Source organism: Geotrypetes seraphini, chromosome 3 (assembly GCF_902459505.1).
Source record: "Geotrypetes seraphini chromosome 3, aGeoSer1.1, whole genome shotgun sequence".
In the NCBI taxonomy this organism is placed as follows: Eukaryota; Metazoa; Chordata; class Amphibia; order Gymnophiona; family Dermophiidae; genus Geotrypetes; species Geotrypetes seraphini.
In genome coordinates this window covers 138,552,065-138,578,451 of record NC_047086.1, presented here as the reverse complement: position 1 = coordinate 138,578,451, position 26,387 = coordinate 138,552,065, and the positions used below count along the sequence as shown (strand labels likewise).

Here is a 26,387-nt window from a genome sequence, read left to right as displayed (position 1 = left end):
GGCTTTTCGAACCACTCGGTGACATTCTTTTTGATACTTCCTATGCTCCTTCCAGTTCCCCTCAGTTTTCTCCTTTTTCCATTTCCTGAATGAATTTTTCTTATTGCCTATCGCTTCCTTCACTATTTTAGTCAGCCATACCGGGTCTTTTGTTCGACTCTTTTTGCTCCCCTTTCTGAATCTGGGTATGTACAAATTTTGCGCCTCGCTCACCGTGTCCCTGAAAAAAAGCCAGGCATGTTCTACCGTTTGCCATTTCTTGGAAGTGTTCCTAAGTTTCTTTCTTATCATTTCCCTCATTGCTTCATAGTTTCCTTTCCTGAAGTTGAAAGTTGTTGCTATGGTTCTCTTTCCTTTCGGTATTCCTACTTCAACTTTGAACTTGATCATATTATGATCGCTGTTTTCCAACGGTCCCACTACTTCCACTTCCTTTGCAGGGCCCATTAACCCATTTAGGATTAGATCCAGAGTGGCATTTCCTCTCGTCGGTTCTCTAACAAGCTGCTCCATGAAGCAATCTTGTGTAGCCTCCAGAAATTCTGTCTCTCTAGCGCATCTGGAGCTTCCAAGTTTCCAGTCTATCCCGGGGTAGTTGAAGTCTCCCATAATAACTGTGTAACCACTTTTGCATTCTCGCTTCATCTCGGTTTCCATTTCTCTGTCGATATCTCCGGTTTGCCCGGGTAGACGATAGTATAGGCCCATCTTTATTTCATGTCCTTTCCTATCCGGTATTTTAACCCATAGCGATTCCAGCTTGTTGGTCATCTCCACTGTGTCCATTCTTGTCGATTGTATGCTTTCTTTTATGTATAGGGCTATTCCACCTCCTTTCTGTCCTGACCTGTCCTGGCGATAGAGCTTGTACCCCGGCAGTGCTGTATCCCATTTGCTTTCCTCATTCCACCAGGTTTCAGAGGGGGTTGCCATCTTAATAAGTAAAAAATGCACAGCTTCTTTTCAAATGATTGACTTGGATCCCTTGGGAAGGTGAATATATGTAGAAATGAGCATGGGAAATAATACCCTGGCATTGTTTAATATATATGCCCCTAATTCAAACCAACCTGAATTTTTTAAAACCTTACAACAATTGTTACTAGCTGCTTCTAGCTTAGTAGTGGCTGGAGATTTTAATGCTGCTATGGATTCATTTATGTTATGGTAGGGTTGGGAGGGAAGGGGTTACATTTTGACAGAATATGACAGAAATTCAAGTGATGTATTTAATTTCAATTGTCAATTTATTGATACACTTATTGTAAGATGTAAAAAAATGAATAAAGATCTTTAAAAATAAAAAAAAAAATAAAAATTACAAATTACTAACAATAGCTCTGCTGGTTCTTTTTTCAATTTTATCAGCAATCTGGGATGTATACCATCCAGTCCAGATGATTTGCTACTGTTCAATTTGTAAAATTGACCCATTACATCTTCCATTTCTGGCACCGGTAACTCCCCCACATCTTCCTTAGTGAAGACCAAAGCAAATAATTCATTTAATCTTTCCACTACGGCCTTGTCCTCCCTGACAGCCCCTTTTATCCCTTGGTCATCTAGCAGTCTAACTGATTCTCTTCCTGGCTTTTTGCTTTTAAAATGCCTAAAAATATTTTTACTGTGTGTTTTTGCTTCTAGTGCAATCTTCTTTTCAAGGACTCTCTTTGCCTTCCTTATTAGCACCTGGCATTTGACTTGCCATTCCTTGTGCTGTTTACAATTATTTTCAGTCTGATCCTTCTGCCACTTTCTAAAGAATTCTTTTTTGGCTCTAATAGCTTCTTTCACCTTGCTCATTAACTGCACCAGCAGCCATTTGGTCTTCTAGGATGGGCTTCTAGGATGTTATTTTTGAAAAACATCCAAGCCTAATGAAAATTTTTGACCTTTGCAGCTGTCCCTCGTAAGTTTCTTTTTTACCATACTTCTCATGATGTCATAGTCTCTATCTCTTTTTTTTTTTTTTTAAGTTAAATGCTGTTGTATTGGATTTCCTGTGAGCATTTATTTCAGGGATTATATCAAATGTGATCATGTTATGATCACTGTTATCAAGCGACCCCCAGCACCATTACCTCCCGCACTAATTCATTGACAGGGAACCGAAATCCTACAGGAGGGAAGCATGGAGCCTAATCTCCAATTCTCCTAGTCCTGATCCGCTTGGTCACACAGGCTGGGAGCTGGCCTCCTGTGTAGTGGAAGAGACATCTCTCCTTGGTCTGATAATGCATGCCCCCAGGCAGCACAGTGTGTCCCGGGCCAGTCAAATAAGCTCTCCACAGAAGATTCACAAATTCTGGAGTAAATCCTTGAATAGGAGGCCCCAAGGATCCCTGCAGGACCTCGGACTGGTTTCTCTTGGGTTCAACAGTGTCCACACAATTGCATTTTGAGCTCGCTACTTGGAGGACTTTGGGATGGATTTTCCCCCTACTGCTCAGCCCCACTGCAGTTTCCCAGACCTAGAGGACTCAGAGGAGGCTAAGGCCTAGGCTTCCACTCCTCTCTCATTAGTGCTTTGGTACGCAATACATGGATGCTCCTCGGCTGACTATCAAGCAAAAAACTGACATGATACAGGGGTAGAACAGCCTGAGGAGTCCATCACAGTTAATTTTAAGCCAAATCGAGGGGTTTTGAGGCAGATGGAGGCTTTAAAAAAAAGGATCGTTTAAAATCCAAGATAGCCACCACCAGAAAAATCATGCCAAAAACAGCCTGTGGGTGCTTTCCTTAAAGTTAAAAAAAAAAAACTCTGGGAAAGGGATTTCGGAGGTATGGAACCCTATCTCTGGCACCAGAAATCCTTAAATTCAATGTTTTCAGATCCCCCACCTCGATTTTCTCTATAGGGAATAATGGGCTGTACTCACAGTGCTGATGCTGGTGCCTGCCTGTGTCACCTTTGCTTCAGTTTGACTGAAGTGGAGAGAACTTGCTGTCTTGAATTCCAATGGAACAGTCCAGACCTAGAAATCTTTGGACTGCCAATCGGACCAGAACTGACTGAAGGCTCAACCCCCACAACTCCTCACGGTGCAACGATGGGTGAATAAATTGCAGCTGGCTCCATGAAACCCAAAGGATTCACATAGGGGCCCTTACAGCCTTTCAAGCCTCTAATAAATCAGGAGAGCAGGCTCTGAGGGGAATGGACTCTGAGCCTCAAAGTAGCAAATAGCAGGCTGGCTCATCAGGTACACCCAGGAATTGCCCTGAAAGCTGCAGTCTTCCCTCATGGAGTCTGTGCTCTCTCCCAGGCAGGGCAGCCTCGAATATGGAGTCCTCTGGCATCAAAGCCTCCCAAAAATGGGGTAAAGGTCCGAAAATAATTAAAACTGAACAGAGCAGTTCAAAATACCTCTTAGTTTGCTTGCAGAAGGAAATACAGAACTACCTTTGAGTTTTCCCCCTAATTTATATCCCATTTCACACCCTAAATTTAGTCTAATCACTGCAGAGATAGTTCTTGGGGGAAACTATTCACCAGACCTCCTTACAGAATTCTGCAATCAAGGTCTAGGTTCTAAATATCATAACACTTATTTGCAAAAGCTATGATTTCTCTCCTCTATTCCAGCCCATTCTCTTCTAATCAAACTAATTGCTGCCTTCACAGCTTCCTAAGCAGAAATTAAAACCTAGATTTACTTTGCACAGCACTATATCTAAGCCACTGGGATGACCCAAGATATGTACACTGTCAAATAAAGAAATGTAAACTGCCTCTTCTTCTACAAGAAGATATACAACCTTTGATGGCAAAAGTCATTCTACAGATGTGTTAAGGCTACCACTGTGTACTGCTGGGTTTTCTTTCTGGTCTTATTTCTCCAATCTACTCGTTTAAAAAAATGATTTTATAAGGTGATAATAAATGGAAGCTAAAATCAGATTTTATGTTCAAAGTCCAAAAAAGCAGCAAGTTCCTATTTGTGTAATTTAGTAATACATGTTTTAAATACATCATCTAAGCTATTCATAGCTGCCTTTTTGTTTAAGCAAGTCTCACTGTTGTCTTACCAGAGGGCTTGTCCAATTCCTGCAACATTACATAAATGCAATGGTCAAAGAACAGCTCCAACATGCCTGATGATTTCTCCAACAAAGCCTTGATAATGACCTTTAGTTCTTTGCTCGCAAGACTATAGGGATAATCTGTAGCCAAAATAAAGTTAAAAGTAAAATGTCAAATTGTTAGTCTGATAATTATTGCAGTTTTTAACCTCCACTTAACTACTTAAGTTTTATTTGAGAGCAATATTAAAAAAAAAAAAAAGGAAAGAGTGGAACCATATGCACACTAGAAAATCAAAATATCTATAATCTGTTTCCAAATATTACTGAATATGAAGATATAGCAACACTGCTTATTAACTCCCGAGTCAAGCTGGCTGCCACTCCGACAATACGCGCACCACGTACAAGCATGCATGATATCCTGCGTACTTGTACGTGGTGCGCGTGTTTTGGGGCAGCGGCCAGCTTGACTCAGGAGTTGAGAGGTCCTGCGTATGCTTCTGCAGGATGGCGGCCAGCTTGAATCGGAAGCCAGGAGGCGCTGGTGGACGGCAGAGGCATCAGCCAAAGCGGGAGGGCAGCCGCACGGGGACCCCGAGGGAAGGAAGCCACCATGTTGAAAGGGCTGCAACACCTACAGGTAGGTACCCACCCCTGGGCCACCATAGCAAACTTTGGTTGTAGAACGAATCTTCTGAGTTTGCATTATGGCCTATGGGGAACTTTGCTTTGAAATACGAGTTCTTTGGCTTACGAGCATGTTTCTGGAACGAATTATGCTCGTAAACCAAGGTACCACTGTATATCAAAGCTAACATTCACAACAAGGGCCCTATATAGGAAAACACAATTACAAACAACCACAAACTTAAATAAATGTAGACAAAAATCAAACTTAAACCTCAAGAAGCCATATCCAGTTCAACACCAGAGAAAGAGAAACAACATGCTACACTTTGGGAAAATTTAAAAACTGCATTTTCTGTTCATGAAATTAAAAATAAAATTATTTTTTCTACCTTTGTTTGGCGATTTTATTCATGTTTATCCCAGTTTCCAATTTCTGCTTTCTTCTGTTTTTTCTTAATTTTCTTTCAGGGTCTTCAGTCTATCTGCCTTTTCTCTTCTTCAAGACCTCTCCTACACCCATCTCAGACTAATTTTTTCCTTTCATTTTTCCTGTTTATTTTTCTGCATATCTATCTGCTTTTTACAGCTTTCCATCTCCCTCAACCTATTATTCTAGTTTTTTTTGTTAACTCTTCCCTCTCTCCTCCTTACATCTTCTCATTCCCCTTTTATTTTCACTCTACTAATCAATATCTACTGTCTTGCCCCCCTCCATTCAGCATATTCTCTCCCCTCTTTCCTCCAGCATATCCTTTCCCCTCTTTCCTCCACCTCCATCCAAGATCTCTCCCTATCACCCTCTCCCACTTCCAGCACTACCAACCTGGGGCTCTGGTTGTGGGGAAAGAGTCGTGGGTCTGGGGCATATCCGAAAAGCACAGTTACTTACCGTAACAGGTGTTATCCAGGGACAGCAGGCATATATTCTCACATGTGGGTGATGTCATCTACGGAGCCCCAGCGCGGACAGCTTTTCAAGCAAACTTGATTGAAGTTTCAAGTTTGCTACACTGCACCACGCATGTGCATGCCTTCTTGCCCACTAGAGGGCGCATCCCCACCTCGTGGTCCTCAGTTCCACAACCAGCAAAGAAGCCATCCCCGGGGAGGAGGGCGGGTTGTGAGAATATATGCCTGCTGTCCCTGGATAACACCTGTTACGGTAAGTAACTGTGCTTTATCCCAGGACAAGCAGGCATGATATTCTCACATGTGGGTGACCTCCAAGCCAACCAAAAAAGGGCAGGTGGGAGGATGGCAATTTAGGAAAACAGGTTACGTAACACCGACTGGCCAAACCGGCCGTCGCTTCTGGACAAAGTGTCCAGACAGTAGTGGGAGGTGAACGTATGAACCGAAGATCAAGTGGCAGCTTTACATATGTCCTCCACAGGAGTAGACCGGAGGAAAGCAATAGAAGCTGCCATAGCCCTGACCTTATGCCCCATGACTCGACCATGGAGCGTGAGACCAGCCTGAGCGTAGCAAAAAGAAATACAAGCAGCCAACCAGTTGGACAAGGTGCGCTTGGAAACAGGATGTCCCAACCGATTAGGATCAAAGGACAAAAACAATTGAGGAACCTTCCGATGAGACTTGGTACGTTGGAGATAAAAGGCCAACGCCCTCTTATAGTCAAGCGTGTGAAGCGCCGCCTCACCAGGATGAGAGTGGGGCTTCGGGAAGAACACCGGAAGGACAATAGACTGATTGAGGTGGAAATCAGACACAACCTTAGGCAAAAATTTAGGATGGGTGCGAAGAACCACCTTGTCATGATGAAACACAGTAAAAGGTGGATCCGCAACCAAAGCCTGCAGCTCACTAATCCGACGAGCGGACGTGAGCACAAGCAAAAAGACCACCTTCCAAGTGAGAAACTTAAGATGAGATTTGTCGATAGGCTCAAAAGGAGGCCTCATCAGTTGAGCTAAGACCACATTAAGATCCCAAACTACAGGAGGAGGTTTCAGAGGAGGGTGAACATTCACGAGACCCCTCATGAAACGAGTTACCAGAGGATGAAGAGAAAGAGACCGACCCTCGAGATGCCGATGGAACGCCGCAATGGCACTGAGATGCACCCGAATGGAAGTCGTCTTCAGCCCAGACTTAGACAGATGCAACAAATATTCCAGCACCGAAGACACTGGAACTGAACTCGGGTCCAGATGGTTCGAGGAACACCAGGATGAAAATCTGGTCCACTTCTGGGAATAACAAAGCCTAGTCGAGACCTTGCGCGAGGCTTCCAAAATCTCCCTCACCGACTGAGAAACAGGAACCGAAGTCAAGGGGAAAGGAACCAAGCGGTCAGATGTAAAGACTGAAGATTGGGATGTAACAGCGAACCCCGACTCTGAGACAGCAGAGAGGGAAAAACAGGCAGAAGCAGAGGTTCCCTGACACTGAGTTGAAGGAGCAGGGAGAACCAGTGCTGTCTGGGCCAACGAGGCGCAATGAGAATCATAGTGGCTCTGGTCGATTTGAGATGTACCAACGATCTCAAGATTAGAGGAAAAGGAGGGAACGCATAAAGGAACCTCCCCCCCCAGTCGAGAAGGAAGGCATCGTCCTCGAGACGGTCCAGGGAGTACATCCGAGAACAATAGAGGGGCAGTTTGTGAGTCTCCGGGGAGGCAAACAGATCCACCTGAGGAGTCCCCCAGTGGTCGAAGACCTCGCGCAGAACCCGGGAGTTCAGCGACCACTCGTGCGGCTGGAGAAGACGACTGAGTTTGTCTGCCAGACAGTTCCTCTCTCCCTGAATGTAAACCGCACGTAGGAAGATGTTCTGGGAGACCGCCCATTCCCAAAGGCGCAGGGCTTCCCGGCACAGGGACCAAGAGCCCGTTCCGCCCTGTTTGTTCACATAATACATTGCCACCTGGTTGTCCGTCCGCACGAGGACTACCTGATCGTGTAGCAAGTGGCAGAACGCTCGAGCCGCCAGAAAAATGGCCCGAAGCTCCAACACATTGATGTGACAAAGACAGTCCTCTGCCGACCATAGACCCTGAGTCCACAGACCGTCGAGATGAGCCCCCCACGCGTACTCCGAGGAGTCCGTGGTCAGGACCTTGCGATGCGGAGGAACGAGAAAGAGCAAACCCCCGGAAAGATTGGAAGAGTTGGTCCACCAACGGAGCGAGCGTCTCAAAGAAGGAGTCACTGTTATCGGACAAGAGACTGGGTCGCGATCCTGACGCCACTGCGAGGCCAAGGTCCACTGAGGAAGCCTCAGATGCAAGCGGGCGAACGGAGTAACGTGGACCGTCGATGCCATGTGGCCCAGAAGAACCATCATGCGCTGAGCCGATACTACGGGCATCAGCGAAACCTGGCGACTCAATCGAAGCAGGGCCTCCAACCGAGGGGGGGGGGGGGAGGAACGAACGAAGGCGAACCGTGTCCAGCACGGCTCCGATAAACTGAAGGGATTGAGTCGGGCACAATTGAGACTTGGGAAAGTTCACTTCGAACCCCAGACGTTGAAGGAAGATGATAGTGTTGGGTCGCTGAGATAACCCCCTCCCTGGTCGATGCCTTGATCAGCCAATCATCCAGGTAGGGAAAGACCTGTAGCCCCCGAGATCTCAGGGCTGCAGCGACTACCACCATACACTTCGTGAAGACTCGAGGGGACGAAGCCAGTCCGAAGGGGAGGACCCGATATTGAAGGTGCGACTCCCCCACCTGAAACCGTAAGAACTTGTGGAAGGCGGGATGCACCGGAACATGAGTATATGCTTCCTTCAAGTCCAGGGAGCACATCAAGTCCCCTTCCTCCAAAAGAGGGTACAAAACCGGAAGCGACAACATACGGAACTTCTCCCGGACCAGGAACTTGTTGAGCTTCCGGAGGTCCAAAATGGGCCGCAAGTCCCCAGTCTTCTTTGGGACCAAAAAGTAACGGGAGTAAAACCCCTGCCCCCGCTGGTCGGGGGGTACCGGCTCCACCGCCCGAAGGCTCAACAAGGCCCTGGCTTCCGCGAGGAGTAAAGGAAGCTGGGCTCGATTGCACGGAGAAGCCCCCGGCAGATGTTCCGGCGGCGTGGCTAAGAAATTGAGCGAGTAGCCCTCGGAGACGATCCGGAGCACCCAAGCATCTGAGGTGATCCCGGTCCAGGCCGCATGAAAGGCCCGCAGCCGACCTCCAATAGGAAGGGGGTCCGGCGAGAGTGCGGAGGGGGCTCGCCCCCATCCGCACATCACGTCAAAAAGACGGCGCCGGCTTGGACGCCCCCTGCGCCTGAGGTTTTGGTTGGCCCGCTCTACCCTGTTGCGGGGGGCGCCGGGGCAGAGGCCTAGAGAATGCCGGCGTGGACTTCTGCGGGTATCGCCGCGGGGGAGGTCTGAATGGCTTCTGCGGCGGGGCCCGAGGTTTAGGACGGACCAAGGAGGCGATGGAGCGCTCATGTTCCGACAGTCGTTTGGTCGCCGCCTCCAGGGACTCGTCGAATAATTCCGATCCAACACACGGTAGATTGGCCAGACGCTCCTGCAAGTTCGGGTCCATATCAGCCGTACGGAGCCATGCCAGCCGGCGCATCGCCACTGCAAAGGCGGAGACCCTCGAGGCCAGTTCAAATGCGTCGTAAACTGTGTGGAACAAGTACAGACGCAATTGGGACAAGGTGGCCTAAAAGTAGCAAAACCCTCCTTATGGGAATCTGGCATGACCCCATAATAGCGGGGCAAGTCTTTCACCATGTGTCGAAGATAGGAGGAAAAAGTAAAGGCATAATTGAGGACTCTAGTAGCCATCAATGAATTGGAATAGAGGCGGCGACCAAACTTGTCCAGGGTCCGCCCTTCCCGTCCGGGAGGGACGGCCGCCGAGACCTTGGAGGGCTGTGATTTCTTCAGCGCCGACTCGATGAGCAGCGACTGGTGAGACAGTTGTGCTTTCTCGAAGCCCTTACATGGGATGGTCCGGTACTTGGACTCCATCTTAGACGGCACCGCTGTGACTGTAAGAGGGGAGTCCAAATTTCTCAGGAAGGTCTGGTGTAGGACCTTATTGAGAGGCAGACGAGGAGTTTCTCTCGGGGGAGAGGGCAAGTCCTGCTCCTCCAAAAACTCCTTTGTATACTGAGAACCTGCGAGTAAGTCCAGGTCCAAAGCACGTCCCATATCCTGCACGAATTTTGAAAAGGAAGAGGGCTTGGAAGGCGGGGAAGGAGTTCGCGAAACCCGTGCCGCCAAGAAAGAGGGGGAGGCCTCGCGGGAATAACGAGGCTCCCTACCAGACCCCGATCCCCAGGAGGCCACACCCAGCGACCTGGAGGGGGTCCGGGATCGCCTATGCCCCGAGGAGCCCTTGGGGGAAGTCCCCGGGGTACGAGGCACCGAGGCACACCCCCTCCATCTCGGCGAGGAGTCTCTCGAACCCCTTCCCTCGGAGGACCGAAAAAGCCTCGAATTGTCGAGGCGGAGCTCCGAGACACGCAATGTCTCACCCCCGGTCGGCGAGGAGCGACCGCGTCTCCGAGGAGAACCCCGAGAACGCTTGGGCTTCCTCGGCCGGCGCCTCGCCTGAGGCCGACCCGAGGGCGAGGAGCCCCGGGAGGACCTCGACGAAGATGAAGAGATCCTCCTAACCCGACACACCTTGTCCCGAGGCCGCACGTCAGGTTGGTCGACCGAGGCCGAGGTTGAGGGCAAGGTCGGGGTCGAGGCCGGGAGGACCCCGGGGGCCGAAGCCGAGGGCACCGAGACCGAGGCCGCCGACGCCGGGGCAGCCGAGGTCGACGCCAGGGCAGCCGAGGCCAAAGCCTGCTGCAGGTGCGAGAGGACCCCGGACAGCACCGAGACAATCAGCGCTCGGAGCAGGTCCTGGAAGACCGGAACCCCCATCATGGTGGGTAGGTCCAGGGCCGTCGGGTGCTCCCTGGAGGGCGACCTCGGTCTCGAGTATTCCCTCGGGGTACCCGACTTCGGCACACGGGGCGGGGCCGAGGACGACCCACCCGCCGTCGAGGAGCCCGAGGATGGCTTCTTCGCAGATCCTGGAGTCGAGGAGGGAAGCGAAGACTTACCCTGGGCAGGCTTCGTCGAGGGAGCAGGCTTGGACGAAGTCGAAGCGCGCGGCGAGGTCGAGGGACCCGAGGCCGAGGTCAAGGCCGGGGCCGAAGCCGAGGCCAACGTCGAGGCCTTCCCCGCCGCGGGGTCCACAGTGAAGAGCTCCGCCATTCGGGCACGGCGACGGCGGAGCGCTCTAGACTGAAAAGTCGAGCACCTATCACAAGTGTCCATAGGGTGCTCAGGACCAAGGCAAATCAAGCACCACCGGTGTGGATCGGTAATCGAGAGCAACCGATCACACCGGGAGCACTTTTTAAAACCCGTCAAGGGACGGGACATGAAATCAAAAAAAGGCCGGGAACGAAAGAGGTCCCACGGCCGCGGCTACCGGGAGCCCCCGGAGCCGAACGAAAGAAATTTTTTTTTTTTACGAAAAACAACCGACAACTACTAAAAACAACAAAACAAGCACAGCGACCGAGCGAATACACTCCGCCGCGGTGTCAGAAGACAAATTGCTAAGAGCACAATTTCCACAGGGCTTCTGGCTCCGCGGAAAAAACTGAACTGAGGACCACGAGGTGGGGATGCGCCCTCTAGTGGGCAAGAAGGCATGCACATGCGTGGTGCAGTGTAGCAAACTTGAAACTTCAATCAAGTTTGCTTGAAAAGCTGTCCGCGCTGGGGCTCCGTAGATGACGTCACCCACATGTGAGAATATCATGCCTGCTTGTCCTGGGATAATGCGAGGCAGGCAGCCGATTCCTCCCGGTGGTCATCTGTGCTGTTTGCCAGTTGCTGGGAGGAGGGGAGAGTGAGGAGTCAGTGCCGCATCTGAATTGCGATAGGCCCTGCCTTCAATTCCGGTCCAACTAAACCGGCTGGCAATGAAGAAGCCAGACACCGCAGGGGACCTTCCCTGTTGCCAAGTCACTATTGACTCTGCCAGTCTGAATCCCACCCCCTCCTGATTTTGAGAGGCAGGATAGAAGCTGATAAAGAAAAGGCCGAATTGCTAAACAAATATTTCTGTTCTGTGTTCTCGGTTGAAGCACTGGGAGCAGGACTGCAGAAGACAAATATGAATAGGGATAGAGGAGTAATAGACCCTGATCGATTTTCAGAGGGTTGTGTTTGTGAGGAGCTAGCTAAAATAAAGGTAGACAAAGCGATGGGGCCAGATGGTGTACATCCTAGGGTGCTGAAGGAACTTAGGGAAGTTCTGGTAGCTCCGCTGACTGACCTTTTCAACTCTGGAGTGGGAATGGTACTGGAGAAGGGCAGATGTGGTCCTTCTCCACAAAAATGGAAGTAAGGAAGAAGTATGCTTACTACTTATAGGGAATTTAGGAAACACCTAAAAACATATCTGCTCCTGACGTACTTAGGTAGCTGATTTGTAAAATCTTATTCCACAATAACTGATCTCTAGAACTGTTAGTCACTAGCTTTTAACTTTATTATTTCTACTCAATTGTAGCATTTTTAATCATTATAGAACTTCACGGTTCTGTGGTATATTATTAAGTAGGGAATTACAGGCCGGCAAGTCTGACTTCTGTGGTAAGCAAATTAATGGAAACTCTTTTAAAACAGAGAATGGTCAAGTTTCTGGAATCCTGTGGATTACAGGACAGGAGGCAATATGGATTTACTAGAGGTAGGTCTTGTCAGACAAATCTGATCAATTTCTTTGACTGGGTGACCAAAGAATTGGATAGAGCAGGGGTCGGCAATTCCGGTCCTCGAGAGCTGGAGACGGGTCAGGTTTTCAGGATATCCACAATGAATATGTATGAGATGGATCTGCATGCACTGCCTCCTTGAGATGCAAATCTATCTCATGCATATTTATTGTGGATATCATGAAAACCTGACCTGGCTCCAGCTCTCGAGGACTGGAATTGCCTACCCCTTGGATAGAGGATGTGCGCTAGATATGGTATATTTAGATTTTATCAAAGCCTTTGACAGTGTTCCACACAGACATCTAATAAATAAACTGAGTGCCCTTGGGATGGGTCGCAAAGTGATGAGCTGGATCGGGAACTGGTTGAGTGGAAGGCAACAGAGGATAGTGATTAATGGAGATCGCTCTGAGGAAAGGGATGTTACCAGTGGTGTGCCTCAAGGTTCTGTTCTTGGGCCTGTTCTTTTTAACATTTTTATAAATGATATTGCTGAAGGGTTGTTGGATAAGATTTGCCTCTTTGTGGATGATACCAAAATCTGCAATAGAGTAGACACACCAGAAAGTGTGAACAACATGAAGAAAGACCTGGCGAAGCTTGAAGAATGGTCTGAAATTTGGCAGCTAAAATTTAATGCTAAGAAATGCAAAGTCATGCATTTGGGATGCAAAAACTTGAGGGAACAGTACAGTTTAGAGGGTGAAGAACTTATGTGCCCGACGGATGAGCGGGACTTGGGTGTGATTGTATGTGATGATCTTAAGGTGGTCAAACAGGTTGAAAAGGTGACGGCGAAAGCTAAAAGGATGCTAGGGTGCGGAAAGGTATGGACAGTAGGAAAAAGGAGGTATTGATGCCTCTGTATAAGACTCTGGTGAGACCTCATTTAGAATATTGTGCACAATTCTGGAGGCCGCACCTTCAAAAAGATATAAAAAGGATGGAGTCAGTCCAGAGGAAGGCTACTACAATGGTGTGTGGTCTTCGTGATAAGGCATAAGGAGACAGACTTAAAGATCTCAATCTGTATACTTTGGAGGAAAGGCGGGAGAGGTGAGATATGATAGAGATATTTAAATACCTACGTAATATAAATGTGCATGAGTCGAGTCTTTCATTTGAAAGGAAATTCTGCAACGAGAGGGCATAGGATGAAGTTAAGAGATGATAGTTTCTGGAGTAATCTGAGGAAATACTTTTTTACAGAAAGGGTGGCAGATGCGTGGATCAGTCACCCAGAAGAGGTGGTGGAAACAGACTATGTCTGAATTCAAGAGAGCCTGGGATAGACATGTGGGATCTCTGAGAAAGAGAAAGAGCTAATGTTTACTGCGGATGGGCAGACTAGATGGGCCATTTGGCATTTATCTGCCGTCATGTTTCAAGGATTGAGACCAGCAGGAGGAGTGAAGCACAGTCCCTCCTCCTTCAGGGTCCACAGATCCTAAATTACGGGCCTGCCCTCCTCAGTGCATCATGTGATGCATGGAGAGGGGCCTAAGGCCCCTGCCAATCATTAACAATTGAAACAAATCAAACAGGTTATTGAACAGTATAAACCTGAAATAAACCATGCTATAAGGAGACACAACCTGCACTAACAAAAAGGGGTGCTACAACTAGGGACCCCTGATGCATAGTGCAAAACATACTTGTATGGTACTCTTAGAAAGGCAGGTCAGGAAACTAGCTTACCCATAATTGTTAAGGCAGACAATCGGCAAATCGGCATTTTACAGGATGGGTTCTAGGAATTTAGTACAGATTTACAAGAAAGGAGATTAGCAAAGTTAAGAACCTATTCTTTCATTCTTGTACAATCCCGGTCTATTCCTGGACAAGTGGGACATAACAGAACAGTTCCATAAAGTCAGGATGGGACTGAAGAGCCTCCTGCCAAAACAGAGGAGCCAAAAGCAGCATCCTGCTTGGCCTCCACATCGATCCTATAAAATTTGGTAAAGGTATACAAGAAAGACCAGATAGCAGCCCTTCAAATCTTCTCCAGTAAGATCGCCAATGACCCTGCCCAAGAAGAGAAAAACACCTCTAGTAGAATGAGCCCCGACAAACAGGAGGCTTCCTTCTGGCCATGATGTAAGCAGATGAAATAGCCATATGAATTCATCTGGAAATAGTGGCCTTTGAGGCCGGCCTGCCCTTATAGGCAGGACCAACCAACACAAAGAGGTAGTCGGCGACCTGAAACTTGTTTGTGACCTCCAAGTACCACAACAAAATCCTCTGCACATCCAGCAACTGCAACACCCATTCCTGTTACCATGAACCAAAGAGTAAGTTGAACCTCCTGGTTAATATGGAAGCTAGAGACCACTTTTGGAAGAAAGGAGGGAATGGTGCACAAAAACATGCTGGAATCCATGACTTAAGAAAAGGATCCCAGCAGGATAGAACCTGAAACTCAGAAACCTTGCGGATGGAAGTAATGGCCTCCAGGAAGACTGTCTTGATGGCGAGATACATGAAGTATGCTTGCTCCAACAGCTCATAAGGCGGGTGAACCAGAGACTGGAGCATAAGATTAAGATTCCAAGTTGGACAGTGTAACCACAGCAGGGGCCGAAGCCTCAGAGAGCCCCTAAAAAACAGACAACAAACAGATGAGCAGTCAAAGAGCATTGCAGAGGATTAGGACCTAGACAGGATAGACCAGCGATCTGATCCCTCAGAGAACTGACAGTCAGTCCCTTTTACAATCCATCCTGAAGGAACTCCAGTACCAGAGGTATCGATGGTACAGATGGAACTTTGTGCTTTTAGACTTACCATAATTGATAACATCTCCCAAGTTTTTGCATAGGCCACCACCGTTGACTTCTTTTTTGCTGCACAATAGAGTAGCAATCACTCCCATGGAATAGCCTCTTTGGACTAAAGCCGTGCGCTAAATAGCCAGGTCATAAGACCAAAGTGGTCCAGATCCTGCAGTGTAATTGGGCCCTGTGTGAGAAGACAAGAATGACATGGAAGTTTAAGTCCCTGGTCCAGCTGCAGACAGACCAGGTTGGCATATCATGGACACCTCGGCCAGTCGGATGCCACGCAAATCACATTACCCCTATGTGCCGTGATCCGTCTCAACAGACAGCCTATCATGGACCACAGTTGGAAGATATAAAGAAGACCCTACAGTGGCCAAGGCTTCCCCTGGCTTGTGACGGCAGCTGAAGAACCAATCCGCTCTCTCGTTGGCCGCCGATGCCTTGAGGTTGAACTTCGGACGATCCCACTGGTCCACTATGCAGTCAAATGCTCTCTGGGACAGGGACCATTCTCCAGGATCCAGTCTGCTGGCTGAGAAAATCCACCTGGATGTTGTCTACTCCTGTCAGGTGCACAGCTTTAAACCACATTAGAATGGAGGAAAAGGATTTTCTATCTCAGCTCCAAATGATTTGAAATCTTTGGACTTCCAGCTTGCCAGAGACAGACTACAACCTCCGCCCCCATGGATCCTCCCCCACGCGGGGGTGGGGGTGGGAAAAGCAGCCTGCGCCTTGAAACCCGGGTGGGTTTCACTCCAGATGCGTACAGCCCAAACTTGAAACCCATGAAAAGGTCACCGGTAAGCAGACTCCCAGGGTCTAGAAATGGTGGCATACAGCAGGCTGTCTCTACAGATGCACCAGAATTTTCTCTGTGAAGCAGCAGTCTGGCACCCCAGGACTGCGCCCCTTCCTTCTACAGGAAGGGGGTCTCAAGACACTGAAGCCACTGAGAAAACGAACTTTAAGCAAAAAAAATAAGATAAAGCAGCAGAGCAACTGCAAATACTTCTGCACGGTTGCTTGCAGAAACTGTAACTGGATATGTTTGCTAGCTCTCAGGCTAAGGGAGTGGAGCATGTGCTCAGAAAAGTTCATGGATTTCTGCAACTCCCGGCTTGCGGGTTGGGATTGAACACCTAGCATATGGAATCCGGAAGGGATGCAACAGAAAAGCTGCCGACTCTCCTATGCCAAAGGAAACAAGTGTGACAAAGCTCCAGAAATTTACAAAGCATTCTCCAAAGAGACTAGAACGCCCATATCCAGACGTCAGTGCATACTACAAAGCTGGGAGGTAGAAGTAGATGGAGCCGGCTGAGGGACGAAGTTCAATTCCTGCAAAAATGTAGCAGTAAGGTCCAGCAGAGCTGAAAATTGAAATAAGCTTAGGACTGTAGTATCCACATCAGAATCCAAGACCCCCCAAATGATTCCCAGATTCAGCACACAATCCCTGATCTCCCGTCCTGGGAAGCGCTGTACCAGCAAACAAGGGATCAGTAAGAGACATCTGCTTCTGGGTCCCTCAGATCAGGATCAGACAGCACAACAGTTGCAACAGGGTGAGGCAAGGATGTGCCTAAAGGGGCCTTGCCAGTAAGATACCGCGGAGGAAGATGGAAACTGCTCCGGAGAAGATCACTGGATTTTTTTTTCACAAATTCAGAAAAGATGTCCAGCTCCTGGGGCATAGTCACCCTTAGATGACTTAAAGATGCGTTTCTTAGGCTGCAGGGGGGTCCGCAGCCGGACTTATGGAAGAACCAGCTGTGCCGAGCCAAGGTAGCTGAGCATCTGATCACCTGCTTAAGCAGGGGAGAAGCTTAGCCAGACACTACAGCCCCCCATCTACACCACGTGGCACAAAGACACACTAAAAGCGCTAAATTTGTGCAATCCTGCCAAGAATTGATATGAGGAGAGCCCAAGGACTCAATCTCAGCAGTTTTCTAGGAAAATTTAAAGTTTTGAAGCAGAGAGCTGAAGAAAAAAAAGATTGCTAAAAATCAAAGATGGTTGCCAGCACAAAATTCATGTCAAAATCGCAATTTTCCACCGGCACAAAATTCACGCCAAAATTGCGGGGTTTTTGTGTTTTTTAACACATTTTCCAAACTTGAAAAATGGTGATTTTAGGATTTTCAGGAGGGGGAACACAGAGGAACATGCAGAAACACTTAACACACCATTTTTCCCAATCTCCCCCCGATGTCTCTCACAGGCTGTGTACTCACTGTGACCCGACAGGATCCATGCTGCAAACCTGCTTTCAGCTCTCACAGTAGCTGTATGAGAATTTCACTGCCACTGTAGGGGTGTTTCCTTATTGCACCTGAAGGTTAGGCCTCTATGACATCATCAAGCCTGAACCATCATTTAAGCCTGATCCATTGTCTGCAAGAAATCATTCCAGCCTGAACCTAGCAAGAAGAGAAAGAAGAACACATCTTTGCTGTTTCTGCCTGATGCATTCTGGGTACGTACCAGAACTGTATTCTAGTCAAGGACATCCAGTTATGCCTACACGATCTTCCCGTGTGAATCTTGGGGGAGGTATATTACTATGCTATGCTCATCTACCGAAGGCGTCTCTGTTCGACAGTCTGTGCAAGACTTTATACAGAAAGGCTATTCATCTAAGTTCTGTTTCTGGATTGGTCCGAAGAGGTCATCTGACGAGATCCAAGGGAAATGTGCTAATTATAATTTAGTCTGTGCCAGGATGTGAGGGAACTTGCATCTTATCATAGGTTACTCTGCATTCTCTATAATAATTAAGACCTGAAAAGTTACCTGTGGTGACTCTGCTCAAGAGAGAGAGAGACCTGGACCTTTAAACAGATCTGGATTACATCCTAAAGGAAACCTTTGCGGACAACATAAGTTACAGCTTTTCCCGTGGCTGACGAACTCTTGTGACAGTACCAAAAGAATTCTTATCTTCAGTGCTGAGTAGAGGACGACTTCCCTTTCACCTGATTTTGTGCCAAGGCCTAACTGGATGGTGAGAATATGAAATTCTATTATCTTATCAGCTGGAGATAGATATATGAATCCTAATGTGATATAGGATAAGGTTTGTAAAGCTACTCTTGGTGATAGAACTGTAATAGATTGCTGCTAATCAGGAATAATTATTATTATAAGGAATTATAGAGTGTAAGAATTAGTTTTACTTATTTATCTAGCAAGTGTGTTGTGATAATTGTGTACTGAGTTTCATATATGTAATCGGATATTTTGTGAACAATATTTAGATATTGCTGCTTGCTTGTGAATTATATTTTTCTATTTTCAAAAGTATTTCTCATTAGCCTGGGTCTGGTCGTGTAAGTAGGCTAAGAAAGCTGAACCTGGATGAGATATTATGGTCTTCCCTAGAAACTAACAGGCACATATTTGTTTATGTAACTGATTAGTCGACCATAAATCTTCCTACACCACAATGCTGGGAACTTGTCCTCAAAGTTGATCTTCAGGCTGCCAGTCAGACTCCTCTGTCTGACTATACCTCCACCCAACAGACCAACAGATGTGCACCGGGACAGGCGGAGGCATGAAGATGCAGCCAAGCCTCCTAAAGGTGTCTAACAACCTGTGTTCAACCCCCACTTAACAGGTGAGCCACTTCAGGGACAGCCCTGAGTTCCAGATAAAACTATGCAGGCTGGCCAACAGGTACCCAAAAAGGGATCGGCCTGTCAGCTACAGACCGAAGTCTGAATTCTCAAGCAGGCAGAGCTTCAAATTTGCAGTAAGCATGAAATTACCTGGAGAGGAACAAAATTACATTGAATTTAAAATAAAATGGGGAGAGCAGCACACACACACACAACTAGGCAGCTAGGCTGAACACATGGCTTGGAAAGCCCATACTTGAGGCCACTACATACGCAGACTTTAGAAAATCCCTGAAAACTCGACTGTTTAACAAATTCTAAATTCCCATACCCAACTCTTCCTCGCCATGACCCTTCCACCTCGCCCCCTAATTCCAAGGCCCGAAACTAATTATACTTTCCACCTTGAATCTCATGTACTGATATAATGTATCTTTATTGTAACCCACCTGCACCCCATGTACTGACAAAACGTATCTTTATGGTAACCCATGTACTGACTAAATGTATCTTTATGGTAACCCACCTGTATCCCTTACACTGACAAAATGCACCTTGATAGTAAACCACTTGTATTGTAACCCACTTGCATCCCATGTACTGACAAAATATATCTTTACTGTAACCCACTTGTATCCCCATGTACTGACAAAATATATCTTTACTGTAACCCACTTGCATCCCATGTACTGACTAAATGTATCTTTATTGTAAACCGTTTCTATCCCATGTACTGTCAAATGTATCTTTATTGTAAACCGCTTCGAACTTCACGGTATAGCGGTATATAAGAAATAAATTATTATTATTATTAACTACAGTCAAACATGCAGAAGGAAAAAGCTGTAGAGGGTGCTAAACTGCACAATGAAGTACACCAGAGACAGAGTGAAAAATCCATAGTGGATTCTTTCTACAGCATGCGGCTATGGGGAAAATAACCCAGTTGTCTAGAATGTCTCACCTATTGTACTGGTTCAAGACCATATGCCTTTTGCACTAAAAATATTATTGGTTTGCGAGTGTTTTGCAAGATGAGCAAACCACTCAAGCAAACTGTAACTTGCAAACTGAGTGTTAACTAGATTTGCAACCCCCCCCCCCCACCCCGGAAACAGGCTTTGCTGCTCCCCCGAGGCCACTGGCACTGCTCCCTCCCTCCGTGACTAAGATTGCCTCCTCCCCCCCACCCCACTGACCGGCCCTGTGCTTACCCATGTGCAGGTGTTGAAAGTGCCTGCTGCTAGTTCTCTGCTGGGCTGCTGCAGGACCTTGAGCATCTGCACATGCTCAAGGCCTCCTGGCTCTCACCCTCTCCGAAGGCCTTGAGAATGCGCAGATGCTCAAGGCCTTGCAGCAGGCACTGTCAGCACTGGCGCACGGGTAAGCACAGGGCCGGTCAGTGGGGGGGACGAGGCAATCTCAGTCACGAAGGGAGGGAGCAGCGCCAATGACCTCAGGAGAGAGGGAATTTGCAGTGGAAGCGAGCAGTGCCAGTGACCTCGGGGTGTGGGAGGGGGGTTGGCGATCAAAGTGGAGGACAGCAGCGGGAAAAGTGTTGTACCACAAGAAGACAGAAGAAGAGATATGGGTCGGGGTGGGGGGGGAGATGTATTAAGTCAGTGGAACGAATCATCTGAGTTGCCATTATGGCCCATGGGGAACTTTTCTTTGATATAAGAGCACTTATATTATGAACATGCTTCTGGAACGAATTATGCTCGCAAACCAAGGTACCACTGTATTTATTAACTGCCTTTTCATGAAGAGATTCACCCAAAGCAGTTTACAATACATTGAATAGTAATCAATGTATTGAGTATTTTCCCAATCTGTGCCAGCAGGCTCACAATCTAACTGTGGTTCCTGGGGCAATGAAGGGTTAAGTGACTTGACCAGAGTCACAAGAAACAGGCCAACATCCAACTCGCAACATCGGGGTTCTGATGCAGCAGCTCTAACCATATATACAGCCTGTCATCTTTCTGGCTTCCCCTGCTGCCTTGTCACACTGTTTTGTTACTTTCAGATCCTAAGACTAATCACCCCAAGGTCTCTCTCTAGCCCATGCACCTCAGACCTTTCCCCTCCTACTGTCTTTAGATTCTTTGGATTTCTGCACCCTAGATGCATCACTTTGGACTTCTTCATATTAATTGTTAAGCATTCTATATTCCCCCTTGTGGGTAAAATGGGCTCGCTGCCCATAGGACAGCTAGTAACATAGTAGATGACGACAGATAAAGACCCAAATGGTCCATCCAGTCTGCCCAACCTAGTTTCTTATTCAAATATTGCCTTTCCAAAAGAAAAGTAAACACAGCCTCTTTCAAATCACAAACTTTGTTGGCATACTATCACCATATGCAATAGCTTACTTAGTTCCAAAGTCCTTGCATGCTTAAAAGCAGAAACTGCATAGAACAGTTGGTGTAGAACAGGAGTAGCCCAGGGGTGCCCACATTTTTTTAGTTTGTGAGCTACTTTTAAAATGACCAAGTCAAAATGATCTACCAACAATATAATTTAAAAAAAACACAAAGCACATTGTATGCAGAGAAAATGAAAATTATCATTTGCATTCGGTGGTTTTTTCAGAGGTCAAGGCAGATGACTTTAAAATATGCAATGTCACCTCAGTAACAACTGTACAAAAATAGACAAATATACCCCCTCCCCTTTTACTAAACTGCAATAGCGGTTTTTAGCACAGGGAATCCCTCTGACTGAGCCTGCATGCGGGTGCTCGCCCCTAGAATCAATCAGAAGAATTTTTTTTTTCTAATTGAACATGTGCAGACTATCTTGCCTCTGGGACTCCGCCTTCCAACTGCCAGTTATGTTACTAGCTAATAGAAATAATGGAAAAGAGGGGATGGCGGGCAGGCAAGTGTGGCTGAATTCCCCTGCTGTCTACGGAGAACATCTGTTACAGGTAAGCAACTTTGCTTTCTCCAGAGACAAGCAGGGGTAATGCAGACACACTTGCTGGCGAGTCCCTAGCTGAAGAGCGAGATGGATAAATTTCGAAGCACCAACTGTCCAAACTGGGTATCTTGTGCTGAACTGTGATCCAAACAATAGTGTTTTGTGAAGGTGTGAACAGAGGACCAAGTTGCTGCTCTGCAGATATCCGCAACTGGAATTGATTTAAGTTTGCAACTGAAGAAGCTATAGCACATAGTTAATGTGCTCCAACTTGACCTGGAGGTGATAAATTTAGCCCTAGCATAGCAGAAAGAGATGCAATGAGCAATCCATGAAGAGATAAGTTCGTGAAGATACTGCATTCCCAGTAGCTGAATTAAAGGAGACAAAAAGCTGATTACTGTAGTCTTCTGGAGAGTTGCAGTCTTGTCCAGATAATAAAACAGTGCCCTCCTGCAATCCAGTGTGTGAAGACTTTGTTCCACAGACAAAGAGTGAGGAGGGGGAAAAAACAATGGTAAGAATATAGATTGATTAATGTGGAAACTAGCTGCAACTTTTCAAAGAAACTTGGGATGAGTGTGCAGGAGCATCTTAGTAGGAAAAAATTGAAGGTATGGAGCACAGATGACTAATGCTTGTAACTCGCTAACCCGTTTTGCTGAGGTAAGAGCTGCTAGAAATGCTGTTTTCCACTTAAGGAAAGGTAGTAAAGCAGATCCAAATGGTTCTAAGGGATCTTTCATCAAATGGTCCAAAACTACACTGAGGTCCCAGGGTGAAGGTGGTGTATGAAATGGAGGACAAATGTTGTTGAGACCTCGCAGAAATCAAGATAGTAAAAGATGTTGTGAAACAGGGTTTTCCCAACTATCCAGGAGTGGTACGCAGAAATGGCTGATAGACGAAGTCGTACAGAATTGGTCTTAAGACCTGAATCTGATAAATATAACAAGTAGGTTAAAATGTAGTCATATCGGGCAATGTAACGTATCTTTAGCTTGTGAATAGAAACACAGAAACAAGGAAATAGACGGCAGATAAGGGCCACGGCCCATCTAGTCTGCCCACCCCAATGACCCTTCCCTACCTTTCTCTGTGAATAGATCCCACGTTTCTATCCCATTTGGCCTTAAAATCAGGCACGCTGCTGGCCTCAATAACCTGAAGTGGAAGACTATTCCAGCGATCAACCACTCTTTCAGTGAAAAAGAATTTCCTGGTGTTCCCGTGCAGTTTCCCGCCCCTGATTTTCCACGGATGCCCCCTTGTTGCCACGGGACCCTTGAAAAAGAAGATATCTTCTTCCACCTCGATGCGGCCCGTGAGATACTTGAATGTCTCGATCATGTCACCCCTCTCTCTATGTTCTTCGAGTGAGTACAGCTGCAACTTATCCAGCCGTTCCTCGTACGGGAGATCCTTGAGTCCCGAAACCATCCGGGTGGCCATTCTCTGGACCGACTCCAGTCTCAGCACATCCTTACGGTAATGCGGCCTCCAGAATTGCACACAGTATTCCAGATGGGGCCTCACCATGGATCTATACAATGGCAAAATGACTTCAGGCTTACGGCTGACGAAACTCCTGCGTATGCAACCTATGATTTGCCTTGCCTTGGATGAAGCTTGCTCCACTTGATTGGCAGTCTTCATGTTCTCACTGACGATCACCCCTAAGTCTCGTTCTGCTTCAGTTCTTGTTAGGATCTCGCCATTAAGGGTGTAAGTCTTGCATGGATTTTGGCTGCCCAGGTGCATGACTTTGCATTTTTTGGCACTGAAGCTGAGTTGCCAGGACCTAGACCAGCGCTCCAGTAGGAGTAGGTCGTGCATTGAATTTATGTCTGTTGTGCTTTTGCCCACTACATTGCTTAGTTTGGCGTCATCGGCGAATAATGTTATTTTACCTCGCAGCCCTTCTGCCAAGTCTCTTATAAAGATGTTGAATAGGATCGGGCCCAGGACCGAGCCCTGCGACACTCCACTGATTACCTCCGTCATTTCGGAGGGGGTGCCGTTCATCACTACCCTCTGAAGCCTACCTCCAAGCCAGTTCCCAACCCATTTCGTCAATGTGTCGCCTAATCCTATGCCCATATGGAAAAACGCTTCCACTTCAACTGATAAGATTTTCTTGTAGATGGTCTCCTTGCTACCAGAACTTCTTTTACTGATAAAGATACTGGGAGCTCCGCAAGGATTGTCCGTTCAATTTCCATGTGCGAGATTGAGGCTGCAAAGATTAGGATGCAACAGGTGACCGTTCTTCTGGGAGAGAAGAGAGGGGTGGATCTCCTAACGGAAGTGGGGGGAGCATCCAGAAGGTCCAGGAGTATCGGATACCAGATCTGTCTGGGTCAGCAAGGTGCAATAAGAATCAGCTGAGCTCCATCCCTGATGGTCTTCTGAAGAACCCTGGAGGACTTCAACTCAGGTCTGCTCTATGCCCTTTAAAACAAGCTCCTTAGTGGCGCACGCCGCAAAGGCACGCGCTTAAGGACCAGATTATACGCCTTAATAAGCTCATCTGTGCACAACCAAAGTGCGCAGTCTGTAAACTCTAAACATCTCACTTCAGTTAACCCTAAAAACTTATTTTTTCTTGTTTTCCTCCTTGTTGCCCAAGTAGGAAATCTATGGACGCTACCACATTACCTATTCCAGTTTTCTGGGGGAACCTGTCTAGTCATCACCTCTCCCCGACTAGTCAATTCACTTCTAATCAGAAGAAAATCTTTCCCCCACCCAATACTAATTCGGGATCAGCTCCAATATCTGTGGCTAGCTCTTTTCAAGTTCCCTATTGGGTAGATATACCTACGACTGCTGAACATTTGAAGAAAAAGATCGCCTCGTGAAAGAACCAGAATAAACTTACCTTAGGTCTGATCAATACCAGATCATTCAGAGGTAAGTATCATTTCATCAAAGACATCATCACTTTTAATCATCTTGATATTCTTTGTATTGCTGAAACGTGGTTAGCCAATGGAGGCATGGGATATCTCTCTCTTGCCTGCCCTAGTGGTTTTTCCTACCTCTTTAACCATCGCATTGGGCGTAAAGGAGGTAGACTTGCAATAATCTTTCATGAAGGTCTAATTTCTCATACAGAACATTCTCCATCAAAATCAATAATTGAAATGCTTCAATTAAAGATAAATACTAACCCTTTGATTGACTTATTGCTTCTATATGCTCCTCCTTCCTTAAATAGAGACATTTTCACAATTTTACAAACTCTCCACTTTGAATCCTGTATCTCAACTAATAACCCCATAATATAGGCGACCTGAATATTCATCTAGATAACAAATCTGTTTACACTGGATTTTAAAACTTACTTACAAGATTTAAGCCTCATGTCCTTGAATTCTCAGCCAACACATGAATCAGGTCACACTTTAAATGTGATCTGCACTTCTGATCTCTTAGCACCCAAATGTTCTAACCTTAAGATTCAAGTTTTTCCTTAGTCAGATCATGCACTGATTTCAATGGATATTAAGATTCCATCTAATATCAATCAATTCAAAATCAAAGTAGTAAAGTATAGGGACTTCAATAACTTAGAATCATCCTTGGTCTCTACTTTCTTGACATTACAAAAGGAAGATTTTTTCAATAAAAATATGGATAATTGTCTACATGGGACAATGCAATTCAAGCACTGTTCCTGAGATAACAAAAGTTATCACATCCAAGATGCAAGAAAATCCATGGTTTACAAAGGAACTAGTTTCTAAATTTGCAACTCAGGAGTCTTGAACGACGATGGAGAAAAAACCAAAATCATAGACAACTTAAATAAATTTAATGCTCAAACCTCCTTCTACAAGGCTAAAATCAACCATTCCAAGAAATTATACTATTCTTCATGCATTAATAAGGCTAAAAACCCAGCCATCTTCTCTAAAATACTAAAATCCTTATCTCCTAACTCAAAGAAAATAGAATCAACTTCCACTATTCTTCCATCTGCCTAATCTTTGGCAAATTTCTTTCAACAGAAAATCAAGAAAATTAGAAAACAAATAGGACCCCAAACCAACTCCAGCCTCAATATAAACTACACAGATCAATCCCCTTCCCCTAGTTCTTATATTCCAATGGCTAAATGCTCAACATTTAAACTTCCTACCCTGGCTTGGCGGTGCACAAGATAGAGGAGTAACCACGACGCTCCTCTAACCCAGGCAACAGACAAGACGTTTAAATAGTATCTTTCGGCTTTTTTCTTCCCCGAAGTTCCAGTAATCATTTGTGTATCATGGCTAATACGCGGCAAGTTTAGATCGAAACAGCTTTCGAGGCAGGAGGGACGGCGAAGCGTCTAAAACACGATCAGACGCCGCCATCAAAAGTGCCTCTTCCAGGAGACGTAACGGACGTGTTAGATAAAAATGAAATCATGGCTGAATTCCGGTGCATAAAACAAATGCTTCAAGACAACGCAAACAGTATAACTGGAGTGAAGGAAGAAGTACTGAATTTAAACCGGCAGTTGGAAGTAGCTAATAAGAGAATGACGACCTTAGAAAACAAAATTTAGCTGATGGAACTCAATGAGCTGCGATGTAAAAATGATAGTCTAACTGTTAAGGAGTTGAAGAAACAACTTGAGGACTACAATAATAGAGGAAGAAGAAAGAATGGGAAAATTATTGGAT

General features: G+C 46.5%; 1 protein-coding gene across 3 annotated transcripts in view; it reads right to left on the bottom strand.

Moving 5' to 3' along the window:
* Nucleotides 1-26,387, bottom strand: part of TMEM214 (transmembrane protein 214) — a 268,669-nt gene that overhangs the window by 188,407 nt on the left and 53,875 nt on the right. For all 3 annotated transcript variants that reach the window (XM_033938430.1, XM_033938429.1, XM_033938428.1), the window contains exon 4: nucleotides 4,033-4,167. In XM_033938430.1, the coding sequence (XP_033794321.1) occupies nucleotides 4,033-4,167 (135 nt within the window). The remainder of the gene's footprint in view (nucleotides 1-4,032; nucleotides 4,168-26,387) is intronic.